Here is a 13159-nt window from a genome sequence, read left to right as displayed (position 1 = left end):
GGTATTCTTAATCTATACAATGAACCTATTTTACTTGGGAAAAGTAGTTCTTTGTTTTCTAAATAATATATCACATGTTTCAGGAAGCACATAGCCTATCATGTTATTCATGTAAGTTCCATATTTTCCTTCATTAGATCTTTTTGTTACAGATACTTTACTATCTGAGTTTTCAAATATATCAGTAATGTTTTGGTGACATGATGTGCTTATCTTCAGGCTCAGGGTTGCTAGTCTTTCTGGATATTGTACATTCGTATGCTGCCCAGGATGAGATGGTTGGTTTGGCATCATTTGATGGTGCAAATGACTGCTATTTTCATCGTGGTAATTCATTGATGGCCTGATACTTCTATCCATTATTATCTTTGAGTTATCACACCTATATTATGTGGTATTTAATTCTCAATATTCTAGTATGTTTTACATTTTGTTTCAAGCAGAAATCAAAGGCTGCCTCAGTGATGATGTTAAGTTTGTAGGATTTTGGCATTAAAACCTAATTCAAGTTTCCATCTTTGAATGACTAGGGAAGAGGGGGCATCATAAATATTGGGGTACGAGGATCTTCAAATATGGGGATTACGAAGTCATAAGATTTCTACTTTCTAATTTGAAGTGGTAACCCTTCTTAAAATTCTGTATCTCAATTTTCACAAAATTGGAACTGATACTCTCCCCTGAAGTGATGATAATGTGAACCTATATTTGGGTTATTTTTTCTGGAGCAACATTTCTGCATATTGCTGCTTTGATGACCTATATTGTCGGTTGATGATCCATAAAATAGTGATGCAATTATAAAAATACTGTGCTGATGTCCCCAATCAATGTTTCAAAGTCATCTTGTTTAGCACACATTATTTTCGTTGTTAATATCTGCACACCTTGAGTTTTGTACATGGTTTCTTGTAGGCAATACATTGAAAGATCAATGGAAAAAAATATAGTGCAGAAGTGTGTACTGGTTATCTTGACACTTTCAATTCATTCATTTAGTCTATTTATTGAACTTTTGAACCAGGTGGGTTGAGGAATATCAAATTGATGGCTTCCAGTTTCATTCACTTTCATCCATGCTTTACACTCACAACGGTTTTTTCAATTTCACAGGTGATTTAGAGGAGTGAGTAAACTGACCCATGCTACTTAAAACAATAAGAATAATGAAAATTTCCATTGTGCATGCTTGTGACAGTCCTTCCAAGGGTTTGTCACGATATTTGTTTGCATGACAAGAGTTCAGAATTTTCCATTGTTCAAGCTGTTAACTGTGTAATAGTAAATACTCAAGTAAATTGCATTTTTCATTCAGGAATCCTACACATCTTAGTGTAATGTAAGGGGAGGGATATTACATGAATATCAAATCCATTGTACGGTTTCTCCTAGGAAGAGGTCTAATTCCTGAATTGATAATAAATGCATTTATATACATTTGGACTTAAATTTCTTTCCCTTTATAAGTTACTCAGAAAATAATTCAAGTATAGCTTACTTATTCTGTAGCATCAACAACATACTACATAGATTGGGATATATGTCTTAGACTTGACTTACCAGAAGTGGGAATGCTATTTATATTATTTGGCTTGTTTTCCGCAGATATTGCAACCAATATGTGGACAAAGAAGCCCTTATATACCTGATTTTGGCAAATGAGATGCTGCATCAACTTAATCCATCGATAATAACAATTGCTGAAGATGTGAGACATCTTCTCCCTGAAGCTTCCTCTTAAGCAATATTAAATGAAATTTTATTGGGAGAAAACAATACAAAAGCAGATCTTCAATTGATATTTATAGTACTCTATTAAATACTATTACAAAGAAGAAGGAGGCAAGAAAATATTATTTATGCCCTCAAGTTATAAAAAAATGATCATCAGAACATGAAGTTATGCATATTGTGTAAAACAAGGGAGTCTGTAAGGTATCTTCCACCTAGTTACATTACATATGTATTAGCTACAGACAAATGTACCATGTTTGTCCCACATAGCTCTTGTACCCACACTGGGTGTGGAGATGTGAGCATTGGCATACAAGATTCACCTCTTTAGGGGTCACATTGACTAGAGGAATTTTAGGTTATTGGAAATGTCTTTGGTCTGTTTTACCTCCCCAACTTGTACTTAATGATAAAAGCCCTAATCCACAAGTGCAACCCAGGAGTGAACTACTAGGACAGTCATGACTGTCACCTAAGCAACCTATACTCTCACGTTAGGTTGACTCTTCACCATCTGAAGGCGGTATCACTAGCAGTAGAATTACTAAAACTATAGTCAATGATGCTCAATGGTGATGTGAAGAGATAGCTCTAGTAAAACAAAGTTTTTGTAGTTTTTTAAGAAGAGTGGAGTGGTGAAGAGATTAGTTCCAATCAACAAGGGAAAGTGGAGTCAAGGGGCCTGTAGCCACAAAATATAGTAGGTCTTGTAGAGGGGTACCCTACAAGGCAAGAACTAGACCAAGTGACAACAATAAGGTAGTAGCCCACTGTCACCATAACTACTACTCCCTACTTTTTATGGATTTTCATCAATGGGAGGAGTTCGAGTATGTAGGTCACCTAAGAGATATTCTATGCTTAGAGTATAAGGCGACTTGATGGCTTCTAAGGGAGGACTCAACTTAAGGACAAGGCTCAAGCGATGTAAAAGAGGCAATACGCTTCCCTTAAACAAGCCCAAAATGGGGCACGCTAAACCTAGGGTTTGAGTAATGGCGTGAGAAAGTGAATGTCCCAAGGTCAAGGTGTAAAGAAAAGGTTTCCAATAGTGAAAACTAGCAAGGAAAAGGCACATGAAACCTTCAACAAACCCTCAAGTTGAAGCTTTAACCAAACTAGGGTTTTGTCCTAGGAAAAATAACTAGGGCAAGCAAAATTATGGATGAAAATGGAAAGAATGGCCCCAAGGGGAATCATTTTGAGGCAACCACTACAATCCTTGATGTTGAGACCTTCCAAGATCAAAAAATTGTCTTCCTAGCTAATTCACACTAAGCTCTAGTTGGATTGCTTAGCCTTAAGAGGTTTGAATTAGAGAAGAGAGTGAAAAACGATTTCAATTTATGGATAAAATATGACTTGATCACCAACTAGACAAGGCCAGTGCCTATTCCTTGGGTGGATGGAGTCTATGGATTCTTAAGATAGCTATAACTTTCAAGGAGCAAGGATGTTTGATGCCTTAGCACAAACCCTAACTATTGCCTTTGTGAGTGATCAAGGTCACTTGGGAGAGCTATAATCAAGATTTACCAATGTTACTTGGGAGCGGGAGCGGGAGCAACATTTTCAGAAGCTCTCGGTTTGGGAGCGAATCCCGGAGCGATTTTTTAAAAATATATATATTTTTTATATTTTTTAATTTTTCATACATATATGTCAACAAAAACATGTAGAATGATGAATTAGATATAAAAAACATAAAAAAAACATAGATTGATCATTGAAACATATCACATCAATCATCTAGAAGTTATAATCTTCATCAACCATGTCCACAAGTTAGTAAAATACATATTACAACTGCAACATATTGAGTCTCGTGAATCATGATTCGTCAAATTCAATCTTAAAGTTTCAACTTCAAGCTTTCAAAATTGAAAATTCAATATATAACATTTATCATCATTGATCACCAAAGTTGTACTTGTAAGCTAAGTTTAACCATTACAAGAAGTAATATCTTAGATATTTCTAAGTCCTAACTTCTAACTGTTAACATGAAATGAAAAGGTATAAAATGAAACATGAATAATGAAATGAAATGAAACAACTTTAGTCTTTCACGAAGCATCATATTCATAATTCACAATCATTACCAATGAGTTATAATTGCCAACTTCAAACTTCAAATTTTCATTGTCACAGTCATATATTGTTTACAAAAAATATCATTATGATATGAAAGAGTCAAGAGTCAAGGACTCAAAACTCAACAATTATGAAAACTAATAGAAACTAGAAAAGATAAGTAAACTGTAAATCTACATGTGGCCGTTGCCACAAGAGTCTCCAGGAGTATAAGCAGGTCGTGGTGGTCTTCTAGGAGTCTCCTGCACAGACCGACGACTAGAAATAGAAGGCACATGCCCTCCACGTGAGGGTGTAGATGGAGGTGGCGACAACAAAGGAACAAGACTCCAAACTCGAGCACTGCTACTGGATGGTGGAGGCGGAGGTGGAGGTGGCATGGCTGCTGCAACTGCTTCATCTTCATCCCTTATAAGTTCCTCTTCCAGTTCTTCAAGATGTATAGTGCCATCCTCCAAATTGTCATCCTCTGGGTGATTGTCCCAAATTTTATATGTGGGATCCTCATAAGCCCGATCACAGTAATGACTCAACAATCTCAAGTTGTAGTGCACATAAACCAAGCTTTCTGCTCGGTTTTCATTGAGTTTGTTTCTTTTCACATTATGTATGTAGCTGTAGGTGCTCCAACACCTCTCTGCAGAAGAAGTATTTACAACCTGTGAAAGAACTTTTTTTGCCAATTTTGGCAAAAGTCCATGGCCGCCATATGTTTCCCACCATGTGAGAGAATCAAATCTATCTCTGTCTTCCATTGCATGGAAGTTACCAAACAAACCAGTGCCACTGAAGTATTTGCCTATTTCAAGGCGCACAGCTGCACATTCCTCCCTGTCAGGGATCAACTTTTCTAATGCTTGCAAATATCCACTAGTTACCTCTGCATCTACATGGGGTTTGGTCCTAATCCCACCCCCTGGTGCAGGTTGGCCCAACCAAGATGTAGAGTAGTATTTTGGCATAAGGATATACGCCAAGCAATGTAGTGGAAGATTAAGTCTATTCCACCGTTCACACACACAATCGTGAATCAATTTGTACAAGTCGGGATCTCTGTTATGAACAATATCTGTTATTTGCCCCAACATGGTATCCATTTGCTCATACACCTCGCCAATCACTGGTTTGTCTGTATCTGCAAACCGAATCATGTGATAAATGGGCTTGGTGAAATCCAATACTTGCCTCACACTTGTCCAAAACTGACCATCAAGAGCAGCCTCCTCCACCAGTTCAAAACCTCGCCTGTTAGCTGCATTTGTAGCCCTTTCCTTTAATACCTGCCAATGTGGACTTGATACCATGCTTGCCAATGACTCTCTTACCTTCAAAAGGCGCCTGAAGGTAAGGTAATAGCTACCAAATCTGGTCTTCACAATCTTCAACAACTCCAATCTCGAGTGACTGTGGAAAAGGCCATGGGTATTGCTATGATTTGTAATAAATTTTATCATTTGTTTGCCTTTCTTGTACAAATCACCAATCCATTTGTATTGTGCATTTTTGTTCTTGACAACATCATGCATCAAAAGGTTCAATGTGTGAACCAAACATCCAGACCAAAATATGTTGGGGTATTTATCCTCAATAATTGCTCCCGCTGCCTTACAATTAGGAGCATTATCAGTGATGACTTGGATGACATTGTATGGCCCAATACGGTCAATTGTTTCAAGTAATGCTTCTGCAATGTTGATGGCGGTCCTAAACTTGTCTAAGTAATCATGTGCAGTTAGAAAGATGGCACCACTAACAGACACAACAAGAACACTTATCAATGGCTTGCCTTTTACATTTGTCCATCCATCAGATACAATGGACACCCCATGGTCAGTCCAAGAAATTGTCATTCTATTCAAAGAATGTGGTATTTTTGCTTTTTCATGATCAAGTCCAACGGTTCTTGCCTTGTCATACCTAGGGCTCTTGTATCCTTTAGGGGCATCATTTATGGCAGAAACCATTTCGTGCCAATAAGGTGAGCGAAGAACATTGAATGGTATCCCACATGCATAGAGAAACTTGTAAACCTTTGAATCCACATCATTCTTACACCCCTCATCAAAGAAATCTGATATGGTTCTATGCCTTAAAGCTGATGACCCTGTGCCTCCATATCCACTGCCTTGGGAGGATGCTGAAGGAGTTCTTTGTGCTTGTGATTGTGAGCTTGGTTCAAAGAAACCCCTTGATTTTTTTGATTTGTATTGGGCTTCCTCCTCTTCCCTTATGTATTTGGCTCTATCAGTTGCTGACATTGTTGGACAAGTTTTGATTCCTATTTGTTTGTCTCCATCCCATGGCCTTTTCCCGCAGAGGTGTTTTTTGGCACGGGTGTATGAACCTGTGTAATCATTGTTGCAATGGGGGCAATGAAATTTAGTGGTTCCACCCCCTCTCCCTGCTTCAGGCCTGTTAACATATTTCCACAATGGGGTTTGGTCTTGTTTAGTTTTTTGAGAGTCATGTTCACCCTCCTCCAGCTCCTCCTCACCGGGGTTTTCATCAAATCCACTTTCTCCAGCTTCTTCATCCCCCTCTTCATTTTGGCCCCTCCGTTTCCTACTCTCCAGCACCATAATAACCATAAAAGGGACCAAGAAGAGGAAAATGCCAAGAAATATAGCCAGGTCCATGATGTTTGATATTTGTAGGCTTTTGAATCTGCAAATTAATTTAATTTAGATTCATGATTTTTTTACTAAATATAGTTAATAAACTAAATAAACTAAATTAAACTAACTAAATTACTACCTAACTAAATTAAACTAACTAAACTAACTAAATTACTAAGTTACTTACCTCTTTGCAGGCTTGCTCCTTGCTCCTCGGCGCTTGCTCCTCGCTTCTCCTCGTTCCTTTGCTCTTGCTCTCATTCAAGTGATAATGATTTTTTTTTTAACCCATTGTGTTTTTAAAACATATTTTTTTTTTAAATTTGATTTTTTTTTTTTGGCGTCTGCGATTTTTTTTTTCCACCGGATCGCTCTCGTCGTTGGTCGAATCGCTCCCGGAGCGATGGGAGCGACGCTCCCGATTTTGGCAGGGAGGGGAAATTTTTTTATCGGGAGCGCGCTCTCGACCCTCTCCCGAGCCGCTCTCGCCCGGAGCGCGGATTGGGAGCGGGTTCGAGGGGGGGGGAGCACTCCCCCGCAACTCTGAGATTTACCAAAGGGATTGTCATTCACATATCATACATGAGTAATGTATACAATAATGAGACCTAGTTTCTGTGCAATCAATTTTCAACAAATTAGGGCACAATAGAAAAACCCTAGATCATCGATTTATTCCATACATTAGACATAAAATAAGAAATTTTCAATAAACAAGCCCACTTTCAAGACAATATGCATGAATAATCCTTTATTGATCCAAGACATCTTCTCCAAAGACAAGAAAGTAGCTCCAATGGACAAGAATACTCCATAGACCACATCTTCACCAAGAAACAAGAGGTCGAAATCTCTCTAAGGAGGGCTGAAATACTCCAAGAGACGATGATGAATAACAATGGTCCTCTATTTATATGAGGAGGATAAGATCTAATTATTAACCTAAAGCCCCTACTAATAAGTAAAATCACAATGAATGACTTGGTTGGGTCATGCTGATCTGACTAGGGGAGACATACATTCACTTGAGTAGTCATGGTGATTTGATTGTGCCATGCTGAGTTGGTTAGGGGTGAATAGCCCAAGGGCAGACCTTCTCCTAAGAAGCCATGTTGATTGTTAGAAAATCAAAAAGGTAGAAATATTTTCTTATACTTGATAATTAATTTTGATGTTCTTGACTTCTTATTAAGTTTTCTTTATATCTTCTCTCTTTAGTTCATCAAGCAATTACCAAGGCGAAAGCACGTTAAACAATGGACACCGGATATAGGCACTATGCCAAGGCAAAACCCACCTCGAGAGGAAAACCTAGTCAAAATTCTCTTCCTTTCAATAATATTCTTTGAGACTCTTCACCCTAGACAAAGACCAAACCTTCCCTCCACACCAAGTCAGCCTCCCAGATCTTCGACCTCTCGTCCAACCACTTCGATTATGTAGCAACTTTTGGCATCAACAAAACTTGGAAGACTTCGATCTCCCAAACTAGGGCACAAAACAAAGAGAGAAAGGCACCAAAATTTCGTTTTTCTTCTTCTTCTTGGACTCCACCAACTCGCACTTCCTTCCCCTTCCTCTTCTACTTTGCACTTCTTCTGGCTTCAAGAGATATCGAACTTTCATATGAGAGAGTGTGCTCCAAATGAATTCGACTTGCTTCTATTTATAGGCTTCAAGGGAGGTCGAATTGATGTCCTTAGGCTGACTTGATGCGGAGGATACATAAATTACATTTGACTCAATACTTAACCTTTTTACATGATTCAAAAGCCCAAGAAGGGTCTCTTTAAAAGTACAATTACTCTATTGACTTAGAATAAATCCTAGAAGTCCGCAATTGGGAATTTGGCCTAAAACATGGTGACCCAAGCATGAAACCCCTGCTTTAATAAGTCACAATAATAATAATAATAATAATAAATACTTTCTTTATTCTTTTGACAAGTACATTACAAGATGACTCAAACACATTTAATGAATACTGAACCTAGTTACATTTTTCAACACTCCCTTCCTAACTAGGGAGGTATTCATCATATACAAGTACAAGGAAGATCTCAACTATATGAACCATGAAGAACTTTAGGCACCGCAATGCCATGGACTAGATTCTGACCAAGGCAATCTATCCATTGGTCTGTCAACAATTTAGGCACTGCAATGCCACAGACTAGATTCTTGACCAGGGCAATCTATTCAAGTGGGAATAAGATGGACTCAAGCTTTCAGCCTCTCTAGGTACCATCAAGCTTACTTACTAACCATCAACCCAGGGACCTAGGTGCATATCCATTGTTAGAGCTCTATGACCCACGCCACCCTCCCATTTCGGGACCTAGACATCAACACAAAGTGCCGACTAGATGTTCTCCTAGGCAATGCTTCACTCACAAAGCCTCAACATTCCTAGATCCAACAGATCAAGGATAACCAATCTCTCCCAATCAAACTGATTGGTAACCAGCATGCTATCAACACCTTCGAGAGATTCACTTGTACAAACATAACCCCAATCAATAACATACTTTCATATGTACATAATCAAATACAAACCTCCAGGGTCTTCTAGACAACTTGATGTTGCTTCTCAACTTTCCATAGTAGGACTATCAACTGAATCTTTGACAGAAGATTCCTCAATCATACACTTTCCTTTCCTACTTCCCATGCAACAACATATCCTCCGAAATTCATTCTTCAATCAAAACCAAGCTATGCCCTCCCTCTCAACCAAGGAGCATCTCTTTATCTAGACTCCCTCTTAATCTTAGGGAGATCTCTTCTTCTTTTCGTCATCAAAGAATCTTTTGTGGCTTCCAATCATTTCATCAGAGTTATCATCATCCCCATCATGCTTATCACATCAACAATTCATGACCACCGACAAATAGGTCAACTTATATGTCTAGGACTTTATCATCATGCATAGGCATTTCATATCATGTGTTAGTCAAACCCAACTTCACAAAGATCAATAAGAGTTAGACATACAACAAATTTGATTAGACTAGGGTTTGATCAGACAAACACACACATACCAAGGAAATCATTTCTAAGACATTATAAGGGCCTTGCTTACACATTCCACCAAACCCTAATGAGTTAGGGTTTCAATATAGTAACATAGCAAACCCAAGATTACCAATATTCCAAAGGTTGGGGACTTTAGATTTTATCATTCAACCCTAACAAGTGGGTTTCCCTGATCATACCAAAATCCTAGACATGACATCATCAATAATGACTTCAAATAACATTTCTTAATATACCTAAGCAATTTAGAGTTTTAGACATTCACATTAGCATACCTTTAGGTTAGGGTTTTCCATAGAACCTGTCTAGGGTTTTATAAAATGAATTACGAATAGGTGTGGGGTAGATTTATCAAGTGATGAATCACCTAAAATAAGAATAAATATGATTCATTATAGCTAGACACAACAATGTTAGTAATAGATTGTCAAATGAATAAACATTTATTATAAAGAAATCAATGTTTTGTAGTTTAAGGCATACCTTTGTTTCTTGAAAAACCTTATCTTGGGTGGCTTTCTTCCATACTCCTTGAGGATATAGCAGATGTCTTCCTAATCAAGACAATAGAGGGAGAGGTGATTAGTTTTTAATATAATCAAAATTAAATGAGTACATGAAACCAAAAAGTGAAAGGAAATGAGAGACTTATCTTTGGGAGTTGGTGGGGGCTCCCTCCAAAGCTTGAGGGATACCTATAAACCTACAAGAAAAAACGATGTCTTTTTCCAAAAACATGTTAAAAACCTATAAATTCTAAAACATCAAAAATACAAAATAGAATATCTAGGACTAGAAGCAAAGGACTTAATAGTGTAAGTCCCTTATATCAGATTCTTCAGGTTTGGCATTCTTTGGATATTCTTCTTCAACAATTAGCATGATCTCTTTTTCTCTTCTTGTTTCTTGGATTGTTGGGACAGTCACTCCTGTAGTGACCATTTTTATGACATTGATAGCATTCTACTTTGGACATGTCTACTTTCTTCCTTGGTCCTTTTGATTTCTTTCCTTTGTGTTGAGCAATGTAGGCATTTGAAACTTCTTCAGGATTGGCAACTAGTGAGATCCTTAATTCTTCTTGACTGTAGGCAATCCAGAGTTCTTCAAAAGTGAGAGCTTCCTTCCAACTGTTAAGTCATGTAGCAAATGCACTCCAAGTAGGTGGCAATCCTAATAGAGTGGTGATCACGAGTTCGTTGTTTGGAACAATTTCATCAATGGCCAAAAGATCATCTCTGATTCTTGTATCTTCACAAAGGAGGCAACTGTATCTTCTTTAGTCATCTTTGTGGTCCTTAGTTCATTCTTCAAACTTGCCACTTGACTGTTGATTTGGGGTAGCATTAGATGTGCTCTAGCCATGAAAATTGGTTGAGAGGCTAAAGCACATGAGATCTCCAAGACCCAGAAATGGTTTGGGGAAATTCTGCTTGGTAAAGGAGATATTAAAATAATTAATATTTTTAATGGGTTCTTAAGTCTAAACTTAGGAAAATAAAAACATTAATGTGTATTAATATAAAATTGGATTAGAAGGTTCTAAATGACATGGATCAAGCCAAATCTAATCTTAGCTGTTGATTAGAGATGTAATCTCGGCCGTTGAAGACTTAACAGAAAAAGTATAAGAGGAGGTTTGAGTGTTAGTTGGAGATACACCAGAGTGATTAGTCAGTTCGATTTTCTAGAGCGGGGTTTGCTAAGAGAAATTGAACCAATGATCAAAGTTGCAGCGAGGGGTAGTGAGTGCAAGGCAGAGATAGTGCCGGAAGACCAACACAGAGGAAGAGAGGTAGACGCAGAGTAGTAGTTGCCCCGCAGAGGCCAACAGTGACTGTGCAGAGGCCAGAAGGGCCCGCGTGAGTGATGCAGAGGTTGTAGAAGTGATGTAGAGGGCCAGAGAGGCTGCACAGAGCCTTAGAGGGCTGCCGCAGAGGGTTTCAAGCTGACACAATGCTTCAGAGAGGTGTTGGAGAGGGTTTCGTGGAGTAGACTTTCAGAATATCTACTTTCGAAGAGAGGTATTACTACCAGATTATTTTCTCTGTTGGGTGAGGTAGTTTGGCACCTAGTGTACTCAAGAAAAGCTGCTTAATAATAAAACCCTCAGAACTGCTGCATCGGTTTTTTCCAAGTTGGGTTTTTTCGGGGACAATTATCCAAAAATAAAGGTGTCCCTTATGTGTTTGTCTATTTCTTTCAGCTATTGATCTGTAGATGGTTGGGACTATATTGTGTTTATTTCAGTATTTTATGGTTAAATAACTTGTTAGTAACCAGAGAATACAAAAAAATTTCTAACTAGTAATACTTAGAAATTTCAACATGGTATCAGAGCATTGCAGATCACAGGAGAGCTGAAGGCACCAACTGAATCGGAGAATTTGCAGCAGAAACAATTGTCCGAGTGACAAAAGTTGTTCCTAAGCAGAAAGCAGCGAAGAAGCTAGAGAAGGGGCCAGCACAGAAGCAGTGAGAGGTAGAAGAGGCTCATGAAGAGCCATGTCATCCTGCTTAACCATGTAGGAGTGACGCAGTTGGCTAGTGGAGCGATTCAGTCACTGTCGGGATTGCGCTAAGCCTAGAGGCTCAATTCTTCAGTTGCTGGGGCATAGGACGCTGTGGGTAGATTGTGAAGTGTGAAGCTAGTGGGGTGCTGTTGCTATTGAGGCAGAACAATACCTAACGGGACAGAATCAAGGTAGAAGGGAGTCACTACCTAGGCGAATTTCTAGCCAAGAAATTCATATCAGTATTGTAGGAGCAAAGGAGATCAGAGAGGTGTGATTCGACTGTTGGCAGAAGGATTTCTAGGAGAATCGAGACTCAGAGGGAGTTTAGAAGAGGACTTCCAAAAGGGAAGTAGAGACTCAGAGGAGTCGAAAAGAAGAGCAGAGATGGCCATGAAGGGACTGAGGGATCAAGATAGGCTGGACGAGGCATCCAACTTTGTCATCTAGAAGGCTAGAATCCTGTCTGTTCTAGATAGACATCACATCAAGGCCTTCGCCTTGAGAACCGTGGTTATCCCAGTTGACCCAACTGATAACGAAATGTATGAGGATGCGATGGTCAAGGCAAAGTGCATAATCCTTGATGGGGTCAAGGATCATGTAGTCTAGCATATTGCTGAGAAGAATACGGCAAAGGAAATGCGGGACACCTTGACGACAATGTATCAAGGCACTTCCGCGCAGAGGAAGATGCTATTAGAGAATCAACTGCTGTTGTATCAAACGCAGAAGGGGGAGCAGGTAGATCACTTCCTCAACAGGTTGAAGGAGATTTGGGACCCACTGACTTCCATAAAGGCCATGCCAGATCAGGAGTTAATGGTGAGGACCGCCTTGAACGCAGTCTCCAAGGAGTGGGAGACATTTGTCCAAAGCATTTTGGGCAGAGAGAATCTTCCAGATTGGGAAGAATTGTGGACAACTCTTCGCCAAGAAGAGATTAGACGACTGACCGAGGTGGGAAGTAGTAGCAAAGGAGCTCGGGTCAAGAAAGAGGAGGAAGAGGATGTAGCTTTGGCATCTACGGGGCAGTAGGGGAAGAGGAAGAAAAGGGACCTCTCCAAGATGAAGTGCTTCAACTGTGGGGAACTGGGCCATTATGCAAACCAATGTCCTAGGAAGAAGAACAAGGGAGAGGCGTTTGACTCCAAGGCAGCGCCAACG

The 13159-nt window shown here is 39.2% G+C and overlaps 1 protein-coding gene across 2 annotated transcripts in view; it reads left to right on the top strand.

Moving 5' to 3' along the window:
• Positions 1–13159, top strand: part of EMB2729 (Alpha amylase family protein) — a 421581-nt gene that overhangs the window by 102360 nt on the left and 306062 nt on the right. For both annotated transcript variants that reach the window (XM_089421556.1, XM_089421555.1), the window contains 4 exons: positions 220–327; positions 531–621; positions 1025–1126; positions 1606–1708. In XM_089421556.1, coding sequence (XP_089277682.1) covers positions 220–327; positions 531–621; positions 1025–1126; positions 1606–1708 — 404 coding nt within the window. The remainder of the gene's footprint in view (positions 1–219; positions 328–530; positions 622–1024; positions 1127–1605; positions 1709–13159) is intronic.

The sequence above is a fragment of the Pinus tabuliformis genome, chromosome 6 (genome assembly GCF_031772625.1).
Source record: "Pinus tabuliformis cultivar Carrire ecotype Pingquan chromosome 6, CPIR1, whole genome shotgun sequence".
NCBI lineage: Eukaryota > Viridiplantae > Streptophyta > Pinopsida > Pinales > Pinaceae > Pinus > Pinus tabuliformis.
This window is presented reverse-complemented; position numbering and strand designations above follow the sequence as displayed.